This window comes from Pteronotus mesoamericanus, unplaced genomic scaffold (genome assembly GCF_021234165.1).
Source record: "Pteronotus mesoamericanus isolate MK-2021 breed Mesoamerican mustached bat unplaced genomic scaffold, CSHL_Meso_final contig_24, whole genome shotgun sequence".
In the NCBI taxonomy this organism is placed as follows: domain Eukaryota; kingdom Metazoa; phylum Chordata; class Mammalia; order Chiroptera; family Mormoopidae; genus Pteronotus; species Pteronotus mesoamericanus.
The window spans coordinates 8348322-8363912 of record NW_026555100.1 but is presented as its reverse complement, the minus strand read 5'-3'; the positions used below and the strand labels follow the sequence as shown (position 1 = coordinate 8363912).

The 15591-nt window shown below is 49.9% G+C and overlaps 1 protein-coding gene across 1 annotated transcript; it reads right to left on the bottom strand.

The window, feature by feature from the left end:
- Window positions 1-8233: 8233 nt before the first annotated feature.
- Window positions 8234-15326, bottom strand: NODAL (nodal growth differentiation factor). Its single transcript, XM_054572422.1, has 3 exons — window positions 15134-15326; window positions 10458-11155; window positions 8234-8803 (listed from the first exon to the last, which is right to left on the bottom strand). Exons 1-3 carry the CDS (start codon window positions 15324-15326, stop codon window positions 8651-8653), a joined length of 1044 nt encoding a protein of 347 aa, XP_054428397.1. The 3' UTR covers window positions 8234-8650.
- Window positions 15327-15591: the final 265 nt, after the last annotated feature.

The following is a 15591-nucleotide window of genomic DNA, read 5'->3' as shown; positions in this document are numbered from 1 at the left end:
TTTTTAGATATGTTTTCAGTACAATTTTGAACAGCAACTTTTTAATCACATCTTCCAGTGTTAGGAAGGTGAGAGATGTCTGTAGGCGAGTCTGCTGTTCCATTTCACCACCCTTTGTCTCCTGCAGTCCCATTTGAGTTGTTTCCTTCTTCCTCTAGTTTTGGGTGTGCATGTTTGGCATTTATAGTGGGTGGTTTGTAAAGCTGGACCATTCTGCCTTGTCGTGGGTTGTTCATGAACACCTCCTTTCCCCTTACCCTTTGCTCTGTTATTCCCCCTCTTCCCCAGCCACTCCCCTGACTATTGACTGGCACAGTAATCCCAGGAGAGTGACCCCCTCTTAGAAAGACTAATGCCTCTGTCCCCTCATAGAAAGACAAGTAGCCTCTGATGTCCTGGGAATTTCTGGTTGGATTTGATGTTCTGAACCCTCGTATTAAGAGATCACAACCCAGGATGAGGTTAATAGGCCAATTGGCTAAAAAAGAAAGCTGGCTTTTTCTTTTTTCTTTTTTTTGAACTTTGAAAAGATTCTCTTTGCAAAGACATTTTGGACAAGAGAGGGAGGATGTCAGAGGAACTTTGTTCTGTTTTCTGCTATGAAATGTGAATAGTTCAAAGAGTAAAACCTTTTGTGATGGTTGATGTCTCTCAGGAATAAGCTGGACCTCCAAAGTTTTGGAGATGCTTTCAGCCTCAAAAATTGATGATCAGAAAAGTGTATTATGTTTGTTTGTTTACTGTATCCCTGTTCTGATTATAATTAAACTCCAAATTTCACTGTATATTCTCTTGGAAAATCTCAAATTGCACTGTAATTTGCATAAGAAGCTTGCTCAGGACCTTTTTGTCCCCCGGGAGCATGATTCTTTAGGAATGAAGCTTTTCATTCTTCATGCCCTAGCCTTGGCATCCTGTGGAATCCGACTCCAGCTACAGCCAGTTGGTCTGTCCGTGAGCCAGAAGAGCATCCCCTTCTTGATCTTTATTTTTGCACATGGAAACTCAGCTTCCTCACCAAACAGTGGGGAATGGAATTAAAACATGACAGCCTGAGTAGTGTCAAAATACCATTTTTCCCTTTTTTTTTTTTTTTTGCCATCTTGAGCAATTTCTGCCCATAGCCGCCTAATCATAAGCTATTTTCCTAGTACTCTTGGGAGTGTCAATTGTATAGTACAAGAGCAGCCCAGTTCCTTAGCCTTCTATTCAAGGCCTTCTTGCTGCTTGGTGCACTTCTTTCCTGGAGGCCATTGCTACCAGAGAGACTTTGACTTCATAAGTTGGCATTTTAAAGATGATTTCACAAGGCAACAGGTAAACTTTCAGCAGATGACCCCTTTGGCCGTGCCTCACAATCATGTTCCGAGCAAGCCAGAATCCAGTAGGTGGTTTACTTCTGGATGTTTGGAAGGAAACTTGGGTGAGGCCTTAAATGTCTATCCTGGCTTTTCTTGAGGAGGGAACACCTTTAGGGTATCTTTTGAGTGAGATGGTTCTTAAAATCTTAGTGAGTGCTTGTATTTTTCTTTTAATGAGGAAATCATGATTCCACATTTCTGGGGACAGTCCATCTTAATGACCTCTTCCTCCATATTCCAGCAGGAGACATGCATTCTCATGGTTCTGCCTTTATAGTGTGGTTTCTTGAGCCCACCACTTCCTCATACTATTTAGATAGCTATCACATTCTCAAAGGCACAGTTGTAGAGAAATTGGCTTAGAAGTATTGGGCTTCCAAGCCAAGAGTTTTGTCCTTCCACCTGCTGTGTAATTACCCCCAAACTTACAGTCTCAAAAGAGCAAATGTCATCTGTCAGTTTCTGTAGGTTAGGAATTAGAAGCAGCTTAGCAGCATGGTTTTGGCACAGGAGTGTCAGTGTCAGAAAGCTACAGTCAAGATGTTGGCAGGGTCTGCAGTCATCTGGAGCTAGAGAATCCACTTCTAAGGTCTCTCCGTGTGGTTGTTGGCAGGATGCCTCAGTTTCTCCCCATGTGGGTCTTTGTGTAGGGCATTGTGAGTGTCCACACACCATGGCAGCTGCCGTCCCCCTGACTGAGTGACCGGGGGGGGGGGACAAGGAGGAATTTGCAGTGCCTTTTATCTACAGTCTTTGAAAGTACACACTTTTACTTCCTTATTCCATTCCTTAGAAGTAAGCCGCTAAGCCCAGCCTGCACTCAAAAGAGAGAAGTACACCACCTACTGAATGGAGCAATATCAAAGAACTGGTGGATATAGCTTAAAGCCACTTCATCCCTAACAGGATGAAACCAAGTTAATGGAGGTGGTGGTTAGGTTTAAACTAGATGATCTATTGAGAGAGATGTTGCTCCTAAAAACAGTTCTCTAAGATATGTGTCACCAAACTGGAAGAGAAGACAGACTTTCCTCAAAGATACCTGCTGATTTTGAGTGGCTGGATATGGCAGTTCCCAGAACATAATACTATACACTTGCCTGACTGCCAGCAGCCCGTAGATGCTGCTTTGTAAGTTCTAGGTTTGGTGTTTGTGAGACTCAAAACCACTTACTTGCTATTCCTCCTAGCCAGGAATTGACGAAGGGAACTGGGTGCTTCTAGCCGATCCACTAAAGCTGACTTAATTGGAGCCAAGTTTGTCCAGCAAAGGGAGCAAATGTGAATTAGATGTTGGGTTAATGAGCTGAAGAGAAGCCATACAAGAACTCATCTTGAATGTATTTACATTCTGCCTCTCACCAGCATTTTCTTATCTGTAGCCCTGTTGCTTTAGGGTTCAGATTCAGGGCGCAAGAGATGATAGCACCTGGACCACGTCCACCAGAGTCGATGCTTGACACCTGGACTTCAGCTACCACAGCCGAAACAGACTTGGGTCAGGTGTCACCCAAGAAGCTACTTGTCAAAGTAGGGAACATCTGGGAATTAGAAATGTCTTTGCTTCCCTGTTCCTTTAAGTCGGTGTACAGGTTAACTCTGCATCCTCCTAGTCCTGGGCTTCTTGATGGAAATGGGTTTTTAAAAAGAACCAGTCCTGTCTTCACCCTTGAGAGAAACTTAGATGAGGCTCATCGGTTCAACACATTCTTAGTGAATGTCTGCTGTGTGTGCGTGGCACCTATGCCCAACTAAGTTTTCAGAGATTTCAGACATCTCAAATATGTAGACTCTTGTATGGATTTACACTCTGCTTCTCCCCAGCACTTTCTTATCTGCAGCACTGCTTGCTTTAGAATAGACTTGAATAAAACACTGCTACTGAGGCAGCTATGAGAAAAAAATTATTTCTTCCAGAAGTAAAGAACTCATCTTTAAAGCACCTTCACATGAATTTTGCCTTTCCTCCTGATCTTAAGGTGGAGTCAACATAGACGGTGTTTTATTTTGCTATTAGGGTTACCAGCTCTTTGGGATTGTCAGGACTTACCTTCCCAGTTCAAACATTTCCATTAGAATGCAGCTTGCTAAATTGTGTAGGTATCATCTCCGTAGTCCATCATTCAGCCAGTATGTATTGAGCGCCTGCTTTGACTCAAGGCCACTGGTGTAAGGGGCTCATCGTACTGACAGCAATATCCCAGAAACTGAACCTTTTTCCTTTCTCCTCATCTTGGATCCTCAGTGAGGTATCAAGCATCTTGGCTGCTTGAGCCAGCGAGTCAGCCCTTTGCAGTTTCCTTGAAAGAGGTGGCCCAGTGCCTTCATTTGTGTCAGAACTTTCCCTTCTTGGCATGTTTCTGGACTACATGCATACAGGCAGCTATTTATTAATCTGCGAAACCCAATCACCCACCCATGACCCCTGGGATGGTGCAGTATTTGTTTTAAAGAAGCATTGTTTCTTTGGGAGGGCAGTTTCTGTCTGGACTTGGGGGATGGGGCATGGTTATCACACATACTACACCCCCTGCCCCAGGTTCTTTACCTCTCAGCTTTTAATAAAAGATGAAATCATTGAGATCATTGAGACATCTGGGTCTCAGTTCTTTAGAATGCTTATACCCCAGGGGCATTCCCTGTTCTAGTAATGATTTTCCAGTTTAGTGTTGGGGTTTCTTTGAGGCTAGGTCACAAAAATGTTTTACTGAAGACTGAGGGTGATTGATACATGCATATTTTTTTCAAACAATCATTTATGTCACCCTTCTCACCCTCCAGAACTTAAATTTCTTTGGGTTAGTCCTATAAGTTGATACCTTTTGGCAAAGCTTAGATTTAAGTCTTTCAAGGCCCTGTTCAGATGGTCAGTGGTTTCTGTTTGCTTAACATCTGTGTGCAGCGCTAGCAGATCACTGCATGGATACCTGATGGAAAATGCTATTGAGATGAAAACACATATTGGGAGGTGCTTGAACTCCGCCCCTGCCACCGTTCTGTGAGTGAGAGGCTGGCTGAGAGATGCCGCAATGCTCGATAATCATTTGGCCATGTTGAAATTTGCAAAGGGAGCTCTTGTCAGTTCTTAAAACCAGAATTCCTAGATACTTCAAACTTAGGGAATTCCATGAATCTAGCACAGAATATCCATTTTTGCCCCATTTCAATCCCTCTCCATCTTAGAAGGAGTGGGGGCAAGGGGCAAAAACCCAGTCCTGGCCAAGGGTAATTTTTACTTGAAACCGGGAGAGTGGGGAAGGAACACCACGGAGATGAGGGACGACTCATGCAGGTGAGCCATGCTGTTCCTGCTGTGTCCGCATCTCTGCTGTGAGCCAGTGCCTTGCCTCCTGAAGAGGGAGCCCGTCTCCACCTGGGCGAGGAGAGCCCAATGGATACTCATATATTCAGATGTCCATTTTAATCACCTTTAAAATATTTTATATATTAAAAAATGTCCTTCCCTGTCTTAGTGACACCAGCGACCCAGTTCCAACCATTCTGAATGGAAAAGCGGAGACTGCCAGTTCTTTCTCGGATCTTCCCTTCATCCTCTGATGCCCCGGCCCCCGCGCCCCCACCCCACCCCGCCATCCATTTCACTGTCATGAATGGATCGCAGAGGGTACCATGTAGCCCTGAGGCAGTCCTGTGTGATTAGTTGTTTTGGGGTTTTTTGTTTGTTTTGTTTTTGTCTAACTGTCCTTCCAAACCAGAAGGTGTTTGGAAATCGGGGGAAAAAAATAAATTCTTACCAATGGTTGCTGTTACAGTTGAATCAATAAAGATCTTGAATATCAACTTGCTGTTCTATGTAATTTTTTAAAATTCCAGGTGAAATCCTGTTGGTTTCACATTCTGGCAGTCCTGACTGGTGAGAAGATAGGTAAAAGCATTCGGCCACTTCAGGTGTCCGTTCTAGACGTTTGGGGAGCACTGACTGCCATTTCGGCCCCATATATGCAAGAAGGCGACGTGTTCCTTCAGAGCTCGGAGGTGCAGGTACATATGCTGGGGCTGGATGTAGAAGAAAACCATGGGCGCCAGCCTCGAGGAAGCCCTAACGGCTTTTCCTGAAGAGGGCTGCCGCTGCCTCTCAGGAGCACTTGTTAGAAATCCATCATATCTGATGTCTTAAAATAAACCAGGCTCTGCTGCATGAGCCTCAGATTCCTTGCTATTATTAATTCAGTGGGGTTCACATACTAGTATAGAGAGCAAGAATTCGGTCCTTTCATGTTTTAGATGCAGTAAACAAGTCCACAGAATAAACCTGTAGACTTGAGATGTGTTCCTCTCAGGACAGCCCAGGTTTAGCACAGGCTTTGGGTAACAGTCTGGATTTCAGCTCTGCTGCGTAGGAGCCGCGTTCTTGCCAAGAGGAGTCAGTCTCAGCCTTGTCTTTACCAGGTGGTTGTGAGGCTCAGGTAAGACTGTGGGAAGCACTTAGCCCAGTGCCTTGTACATTTCATCAAAGGGCTCAAGCGCAGCTCAGTTGGCGTGAAACCAGAACTTGGATAGCGGGGTCTCCTTTTCCCCAGAGTGCAAGTTCCAGAATGGAACGGGCTTGTGGACTTCAGCTACCATCTGGCGGTAGGACCTCCAGAAAGACTAAATAATCTCTTTAGGAAAGGTGGGGCCAAATAATTTTGAAAGCACTTTCATAGGTCCTTTACTCTGCCCTAAAGGCAGTAAGACATTAACCTCAAGCAATTTCAGATAGAGGGGTAAGGGTTTTGCTGCTAATAAAAGGGGAGGCTTTACAAAATTGATTTAAACCCCTATGGTCCTATGTGAGTCACAACTGCTTCCCAACTCCTCTGTGTCCTATGTTTGTTTCTCATTTTTCTTTTTGCCATTCCTACCTACTGCCAGGCCACCACCCACTTCCCCAGCCAAGGAGAGTAATGCATAGTTTCTCCAACTTACCTACTGACGTGGCATTGCCATAGAAACAATAGTAGACCTTTGCCTTCAGAGCAAGGTAAAATACCGGTACCTCTGGCTACTCTATCAAAGCTCCCTCTTGGGCCCCGCGGTTAGGGCAGAACTCGGTTCTCAGAGGTAGTATTTCCTGACTTAACAAAGCATTCACCAGTACACAGGGTGCAGACCATGGAGTTGTGTTGCTAGGCTTGGCCCCAGGTGCCTCTGGCCAGGCAGCAGAATGCCCCTGCTGCTGATGTAACCCGACCTCTCAGCAGGGGTCAGCAAAGCAGATTTCACTCCTTCGTGCCTGCGTCTTCTGCTTGGGATGAGGCGATGCCTTGTTGTCAGTGAGGTTTGTCCTCTGTCAGAGCTGCTAACTGAGTACTCCCACAAGCTGCAGCCACAAATAACTTGACCTTTTGCTGTCCTGGCCCCAACCAGAGAACAACTATTTGGCACCTACTTAACAAAGATGCTCTAAAGCCCAAGGATGGAATTTTCTCTCCCAAGATAATCGATTTGGTAGTGGAATTAGGCTTCACGTCTGATTCCAAAGGCTATAGCCCTGATCCAAAGCTAGGGGGCAAAGACCTCTAAAAGCTATGAAGGGCAGTGCCCCTGGGGCTCCGGAGACCAGAGCCACTCCTAGCTGTGTAGTCAGGTCACTAGGCCTCTCTGGGGCTTCATTTAGGAAAGGATGGGACAAAAGCTGACCTCACCGGGCCTCCCTAGCACCACTGTTTTCTAAGTAGAGTCAGATGCAGAATCCTAACGTGATCATGAATTGTAGTTAGGGCAGGTCTATTTCCACTCCACGACACAGAGCAGCTTGATCAGCTTTGTTGCTGAATCAGGGTTTTGAGGTTTCCCAGGCCCAGGCCTGGCTCTAGCCTAGCCAACCCCTGCCTGGGCAAGCAAGGCTGCAGTTGAATATCTAAACTCAGCAAGTGTCCTCATGTGATTGACATCATTTTCCAAAGGCTGGTTGGAGCCCAAGTCAATGGGCTTCTTGGGAAAGCAGGGGCAGAATTACTGTGGCTTCACATTCCTGACAAAATGGCCTCCTAACCCTGCCGTGGGGGGGGTGGGGGTGTGTGTGTATGGTGTGTCTGTGTGTGTGTGTGTGTGTGTGTGTCTTTCATTCCTGTTTTGGCAATGCTGGTAAGAGAAATGCAGAATTGCTGGCTTTAGGGCCTTTTCATCCAGAAGGCAAAGACATGTGTTTGATGGGAGAGCCTCCTAAGTAAACTTGTGTTCCTTTTGTTGTGCTGCTATGAGAAACTTGAAATTAAGCCAATCTTAGAACCCTGGGCCAAGCAGGCTTTATAGGGAGATGGGGGTAAAGACCAGAGGACAGTCTGGCTTAAAGCTCATGGCTCTCCTGAGCCTTCCAGCAGACATTGCACAGGAATACATTAGGATCCACCTGCTTCCATGCCCCAGGATGAGGCTGAGCAGTGAATTACTCACCTGAGGGATAAGGGCCACACAGCTTCTCAGTGGCTGAGCTGTGATCATAACCCAAATCTGTCACCCAGGGCAGGGCTTTCACCCTACTGGGTAGGAAGCTCAGGGGCCTCATTAACAGTAAGCATTAAGAGATGGAGGTAAACTGTCACCAAGTTTAATAGCCTCAGATTGTGTCTGCCAAAGCAGACTGACGCGAGGGTGTCTTGAGGGCTCCGGCTTCTGCAGTCCAACGTGACCAGTTTTCTTGGACGAGTTCCTGCCTCTTCCTTCAAAGGCACCAGCTGGCCCAGAAGAACTAGACAATGGCTTTATTGTCCATACAACTCATTAGCAGAGATCCACTTCAGGGAGCCTGGACAAGGCCAACAGATTACTACTGGCCAGTCAGAAAGATGTGCGGCGCCCTAAGCCAGCCTGAGGCAATGAGAGCACCTGACTTTTTAATTTAACACAGTGATGCTTAATCTCTGGGGGTGGGGGTATCAAAGGCCACTTTCTAGAATACATAAAAGTTGTAAACAACTTTATCGCACCTCAAAAATGCATTTATGCCTCTATTTTTACATACAATTTCTGGGGGTTCACAGCTTTAAAAGTCCGGTAAAGAACTCTTGGATTAGTGCTCTTCCTTGCCGCTATCTGTTCAGTAAAGAGAAAACCCAGCAAGTCTGCCTCACAGCTTCCTCCTCCCTCTCCCGATGGCCTATATGTTTAGCCGGACTCCGCAGGGCCTTCGTTCACAGGCTGGGCAGCCGTTCCTCCTCTGGTCTGGTGGACAGAGCCGCCTTCCCCCTGTATTCCTCCTCTTTGGGACAGATGGTTATCATGTCTTCCAGGAGCTTCCCAACCTTCCAAGGTACAGGCAAACCCAGCACCCCTCCAGGATCTCCTCAAAGGCACCCACACTCTTCCACAATCATGTCTCTGTGATGGTCTAGAAGGACTCTGCCATTGTCCACGTACAGCATGCTCAGGGGCCTGGTCTTCACTGGGGCACAGCAGGTGGAAGGCACTCGGTGGGGCTGGTACCGTTTCAGCAGACTCTGTGAAAGGGACGGGAGAGAGGGGTCAATTCATATCCCAACAGCAGGGTCAGAACAGTGTCATTTCTGGGTAAAGGGTAAAAAAAGATAGAATCTAAATCACTTTCTGGGTGCAAAGATTGAAGAAAGTTGTTTTCACAAAGCAATCAGCATGGCAATACATTATCAACTCCAACTTCTAAGTAACTCTCTTTTTTTAAGCATCTTTTCAACAGAAGATCCTAAAAGCTCTTTCCGGGTAGGACAGTAGCTAAATTATCCATTCTCCTATTGTTATGGTCTAGAGTGAATACCAGTTTTAAAAATATTCCAAGAAACTGCTGGTTTAGTTCTAAAAATATGAGGCAGAAGAGAGTCGTGTAGAAATTCTTGTGGGATTTTCTTTGTTGCCCAGAGAGGGCAAAGAGTCAATGGGAGAAAAGGTAACAACCCCTTGGCATTCTGGGACTGGGTGCTGCCCTGTCCCTGTGACACACTGACATCTTTTCAGGTCAGAGTTGGCAACTGGGAGTATCTGGGTTTCTCCTTGGTTCCCTCTGATCTGCTGCAGGTGGGTTGGTGGAGTGAAGCGGGGCCAGCGGAGGTTCATGAGGGCCTTTCCCCAGGACAGGTCCTCTAAGGAGCTGGCTCCCACCAGCGCCTCCCTTGCACAAGGTCAGCTCACGTGCTCTCCAGAGCCTCTGAACCCTGCCTGAGGCTTGGCATGGAGGATGCACTAGAGGCCCAAGGGATTCTCAGTCTAGGCTTCTCAGAGTAAATAAAAACACGCTGGTCCCTTATGACCTTTGAGAGCAGGGCAGGGCCACCTATTACAACAGGGCCTCTCTATTACCCTCTATTCTCTACTTTCTCCATCTCATTCTCCTTCCATTCCTTTCCCTCCACCACCTTCTAGAACTTAGGCTGATTACGGGCATCCGATGGTAGCCTATGACCTTTCTAACTATTTTAAGCAGCAAAAGTTCAGCAGCTGGAATAGTATTATCTCAACCATGGCCCCATAAATGTGGCCCCCATTTCATCAGTGAACCACAGACTTCCAGTCTGAGGAAGTTTGACAGGCATCAAACATGCCTGTCAGCTGCCAGCTATTGTACGTGCAGTATACGTACCATCTCACTTAACCCTATAGCATCCCTATGAAATATGGCTCTGCTATCCCAACTTTCAGGTGGGGAAACTGAGGATCAGAGAGAGTAAGCAAGTTGATCAGTATGGCACAGTGAACAAGTAGGAATCAAATCCAGGCCTCTCTATTTCTAAACTCTAGATTCTGAACTTTCTTTCCTAGAATGGCAGGGTTGGGGAGGATATGAGACCCTCTAGTCTCTACCTGCCACTCATAATTTGATGAAAGGCATGGAAAAAGTCCCAGGAAAGCAATGTGTTCAATGCTCCCCAAGGGGCACAACTTCATGGAGGCTGTCTGAGGATGCTGTCATTGGTCATCTCTATATCCTTTGGCCCTGGCACCTGGCCCAGCCCCTGGTAGGTGCTTGAATAACTGTGCAGGAATGAACACAGTCATGTAATAGCAAAGCTGGAGTGCTGTGCCCCTGACCCTGCAGGGCAGCCTCTTCTCCCCCGGACTGCCTGCTCTCCCCTCCCCTCCCCTCCCCTGCCCTGCCCTCCCCTCCGGGCTCTGGCACCGCACCTGGATGTATGCGTGGTTTGTCGGATGGAACTCCTCCCCCACGGGGTTAGGACACTCGCCCTCACAGCGGTAGGCATTGTACTGCTTGGGGTAGATGATCCAGGCGCCCCAGCCAATCAAGTTGAAGTCCACCTGGAACTTGACCTTCCGACACAGTTGGCTTCTGTCAGGCAAAGGATGTCGAGGGTGCCTCCTGCCCCTCTCCCGGAAGAGCTGTCCCTCCTGGGCCCGCCAGGAGCTCTCAGCTTCCCACAGCAAGGTGGGGCCACCCAGCCTCTTCTGCTCAGGAGAGACGTTGGAGTACAGCAGGAGGAGCGCGTTGGCGACAGGTGGTGTGGGAGGCTGCTGCCAACACTCTCTTGCCAAACTGGACATCTGCTCCTTCAGCTCCCCCGGGTGCTTCAGCCACTTGGAGAGTGGCCTGGTCACCTCCAGGACCATGCTGCCTGAGGAAAAGGTAACCTGGGACAGAGTGACAGTGAACAGTTCCATCCGAAGACGTTCCGGACAGCTGTCTGGGTCCTGATCCGCCTCCAGCTTTGGCTGGTGGAAAATCTCAACGGAGAGCGGGACATCAGGGGAAAGGTCCACAGGGCTGGACGGCTGCAGCCGGAGCTCAGCCCACTCCAGATCCTCTTTTTGGCTCAGGAAGGAGAAGTCAAAAGCAAAGGTCCAGTTCTGCCCGTTCACCTCCACATCTGGGCAGAAAAAAAACACAGGAAGGGAGCCAGGTGAGCGGGGCCCCCTGCAGTCTCAGCCGATGCAAGAACCACAGCTCCCGTCTGAGCTCTCCCCTTAGACGAATCACCTCTCTTAATCCTCTCCTTGACCCTATGATTCGGGAATGTTATTGAACCCATTTTAGAGATGAAGACAACTGAGGCTCAGAGAACGGAAATTTCCTGCTTAAGGTTTTATTCTTGGAAGGTGGCAGAGCCAGGAAGAAACCTGGATTTGCCTAGCTGAAAAGCCCAATCTCCAAACCACTGTTTTGCTACCCCCCCCCCCCCCGCAAGACACTCTGAAGCCAGAGAACAACTGGTAAAACTTGGACGAGTTTGTCTCCTCCTCCCACGCAGCCTAAGGCCATGCTCTGAGCTTTTTGACCTAAACCGTGGGCTTCCAGCTTACCCCCTAACCCTGGAGCCGGTCACCTTCCCAGGTTCCATTTTCTCATTAGAAAGGGCGGCCTGTTTCACCGGCACGATGAAGTTGGTATGCATATTATGGAAAGGCTCCGAGCTCTCAGAGGGGCGCAGGCAACAGAAACCAAAGGCTGGCTGCCCTCTTCCTGGCCTGTTCCTCAAGATGGGGGCAGAAACTTCAGGAGGTTCTGGCAACCTTACAAATGGGCTCCCCACGGCATTCTAAGCTTGGCTTTGCGCTGACCTCACACTTCCCGCCCAGTGGTTTCTCCTCTTTACCTGCAGGGCGCTCCCCCTCTCTCCTGCCCCAGCTCACCCACACACCCCGGACAGACACAGCACACGCGCACGAACGGCCCTGTTCCCCTCACCCAACACAACTAAGCCCAGAATGGACGAAAAGGAACAGGAAGCACATTCCATTTATTTTAGTCCTGGACTAATTTGGTCTGATGTCTGGGAATGGCTGGATTTATAAATTTTCAGGTCACCTAACAGTGATCTTTAACTTTTTCCAGCCCAATGTCTTCTTGTAATGGGAATGCCTTGCTCATCCCTGCATTATCAGACCCAGGGAAGTGAAGAGGTTTGAGGGTTTATTGCTAAATAAAAGTCAAGGGTTATTCATTAGAAACACAAACAGTAACCCTTTCTGCATAGATCCTAAATCTTTGAGTTCAGTCCTTCCGGGCAGATCACATAACAGTGTGTTTGTTGGTGTGTTTGTTTGTTTTATTGTCTCGCAGAACCTGTTGGGTCAGACAGTAAGTGGATTTCTCGGGAAACCCAGCCTGCATTGGAAGGGGCACTGCCCAGGCCCAGCCTCTGGCGGCTTCTCCCAGCCGGTCCCTGGCTGCCCCTTTTCACTTTATTTCCACTTCCCTCCTCATTAGCACCTGCAGGGGGCAATAACCGGCCCCAGACTAGCAACTCTCCCCAGAGGTGTGGGGAGGAGGGTGACATTACCTGCTGCCCATTGGAGCACCACCTGGCCCCCCTGGGGATTAGGTGGGACATGTAGCAACTCCCAGCCACAAGCACCAGGAGTCAACATATTATCTCAAGTATCCACAAATGGCCTTTTTCAGGAAGGCATTCAGCTCAGTGGCTAAGAGCAGGGGCCCTGTTGTCTCCAGCGATGGTTTGAATTCTGCCATTTGCTGTTTAACATTGGGCAGGTTAATATTTGAGACCTTCTCTGAGCCTCAGTTTCCCTCTCTGTAAAAGGGAGGTGGTGATAATATCCACCCCTGATTTACTGAGAAGTGCATGAAGTGCTTTATCTAGCACAGACACCAAAGCGCAATGTACACTGGCCGTCGTTAACCGACCGCCTTTGCCCAGCCCAGAGTTAGGAGTGAAGGTGGTGGTAGACAGGGACCTGGACGGGGGAACGGAGTCATCGGTTACCGGGATGGGCCGCGTGTGTGGAGGGCGGGCAGGCAGGGAAATGACTGCTTCTGCTGAGGAGTCTGAGACTCCACAACCCCATCCCCTGCCAAGGGCCCCCTGGGACACAGCACTGATACATAGGGCCTCCTAGATCTGGCTTCCATTCATCTTAGAATAGGGGCGCTAACCTTTCTGAGGGTCACTGATGCCTCACAAAAGCTAAGAATGCTCTCCCCGGGGCCGGGGGGGGGGGGGCGTGGTGTGTGGAACTATCTCCCATTTATACAATAAATGCCATTTTGACCACCCTCATGCCAAGTGTTTTATAAACACTGTCTCCTTTAAATCCTCCCCACCTTCACCTCCATTCTGTGGATGAGAAACTCAACGTCCTGCGTGGAACTGGTTAAACAGTGACAGACACAGATGCAAAGCCAATTTGGTGAGGCTCCATCCAACATCCACTTCATACCGTCCGAGTGCGGCTTGCAAATAACCCCAGAAAGGAACGGAGCCGCGCTAGGACACCCCTTGCCCGGCTCCCTCCAGGCAGGCTCCTCTCACTGCTTTGTCAGAGTGAAGCCAGTTCGCAAGTGTGAATGTACTTAATACGGCTGGACACTTGAAAATGGGTAAACTGGTCGATTTTTGTTATGTATATATCTTACTATGCACACACAAATGAAGCAGAAAGAAAGCCAGCTCCGTTTTACAAAAGAGGAAACAAAGTAGAGAAATCAACTGAAGTTTCAGGGACACAAAGGAAATTGGGAAGCAGGGTTTGAGGGACCGAAACCCAGTTCTCCAGTCCCAGGAAGACCAGCCACCCTTCTGGAACCCTCCGGAAAAAGGAACTGAAGAACCTTCCGCTTTGCACAGCCGCCGCACCCCCAATACCCCCTCCCCCACCCCCGCAGCTTTCTGGTGGCGGAGCAGAGCACTTTCAAATTGCCCCGCTCCCCGGGGTGTCCCTAGTCCGGCCGGTCCCCGGATGACCCTTCCGGAGAGGGTCACGAGCTGTCTGACCCGAGACTAGGCAGGCGAGGGCCCTAGGAGCCCCCACCCACGGACCTCAAGGGGTCGGCGGGCGGCAGTCAGATCAGATTATCGGATGTGGATTTCGCCTCGGCCCCGGGGAGGGCCGTCTAGCCCTGGCAGCGGCGGGGGGCGCGGGGCGGCAGGGCTCCCCTCCCCAGCCCAGGATGTGGATTGCGCGGGGTCAGGGGGCCTCGCGGGGAGGGGCTCCCTCTGCGCAACACCCACGTGCCCGCCGCGCCCGGCGCGCAGACAGGCTCTGCTGTCCTGGAGGGCGAAACTCCCAGGTCACCGTGGTCACGGGCTCCCCCAGACCCCCTCTAAATCCAGGCCTGAGGCCGGCGTGACCCGGGACGCTGACACCTCCTCAGCCTAGCCTCCGTACCCAAACGTGACTCAGTTCTCGACTTTGGGGCGTCCCATCTCTAATCCCAGATCTCTGAACGCGCATGCCTGGTGTGACACGCTTGGGACCCGGTTTCCAAGCCTGCTCTCCTCCTGAGACACTCTCAACGCCAGACCCGGATGCCCGTTCACCCTCACGAGAAGAAAAAAAAAAAAACTCGACAAAACAAAATAATTGTGGCAATACTAAGGGCCATTTATTGCCATGCCTGCTTTTGTGCTAAGCGGGTTTTTTGTTTGTTTTTTGCTTTGTCACCTAGATTTATGAGCGGGTGTTTTTGGGTGGGGGTCACTACAGACTTAGGAGGGAGGTACTCTTATTCCTATTCTACAGGTGCGCAAACTGAGACGCCCGAAATTACGTAATTTAACAAAACCACAGAGATAAAAAATGGCACAATCAGGCTCCCACTTACAGTACCGCGCTTTACCCCTAAGACCCCGAACCCAGAGGTCTCCGTCCGGGACACACCTGGAGCACCACAATCCCGCCACCCACTAACCCTGCGCCCGAGCCAACGCAGACGTGCAGTCACCCCCAGACCCCCAACGCGCCCTCCGAGATCACGGGCATGTCCCCCACGGCGGCGTCCCCCGCACGGATCCGCAGCCCCCAGGCGACTCCAGCGCCCTTCCGAGGCCGGTGGTAGGAGGGGACCCGAGGCGCCCCGGGGTGCGCAGCGGTGTAGGGCAGCCTACCTTGGGCCTGCAGGCTGCGGATGATGTCTGCCCGGGGAGGGTCACGGTAGAGGCTCAGCATATACGCGAGAGGGGACGGTGACGAGGCCTGTCCCCTCGTACGTAAGGGTAGAGGGGCTACTGTAGCGGCGCCCGCCTGGAGGAGGGCCCACCAGATGTGCAGAAGAAGGAAGGGGAGCCGGTGGGCGTGCATGGTGGGCTGGCCGGGTCTGAAAACGGCGCCTCCGCCCTTATATCCTGGGCCTTCGTAGCCGGCTGCCCCGCCCCGCCCTACCTCCCTAGGGGAAGCTTTAAGATCATATACACACACACCCCCACCCCATTCTGGGAGAAGTCCCCCAGAGAGACCCCCTACTACTCGGGGAGGGCGGGGCCTGAGCCTGGTAGGGAGGAGACCCACGCAGCTCCCGGAAGAGCTCAAAGGTCCAGGGACCGGCTAGTTTGTCAGGTCTGGGCAC

Excerpts from the sequence above, each read along its gene's own strand:
- NODAL (XM_054572422.1), bottom strand. The coding sequence starts at position 15,326 with ATGCACGCCCACCGGCTCCCCTTCCTTCTTCTGCACATCTGGTGGGCC. Across the intron at positions 11,156-15,133 it reads CCGCAGCCTGCAGGCCCAAG|ATGTGGAGGTGAACGGGCAG; the intron begins GTAGGCTGCCCT and ends TTTTCTGCCCAG. Across the intron at positions 8,804-10,457 it reads CAAACCACGCATACATCCAG|AGTCTGCTGAAACGGTACCA; the intron begins GTGCGGTGCCAG and ends TCCCTTTCACAG.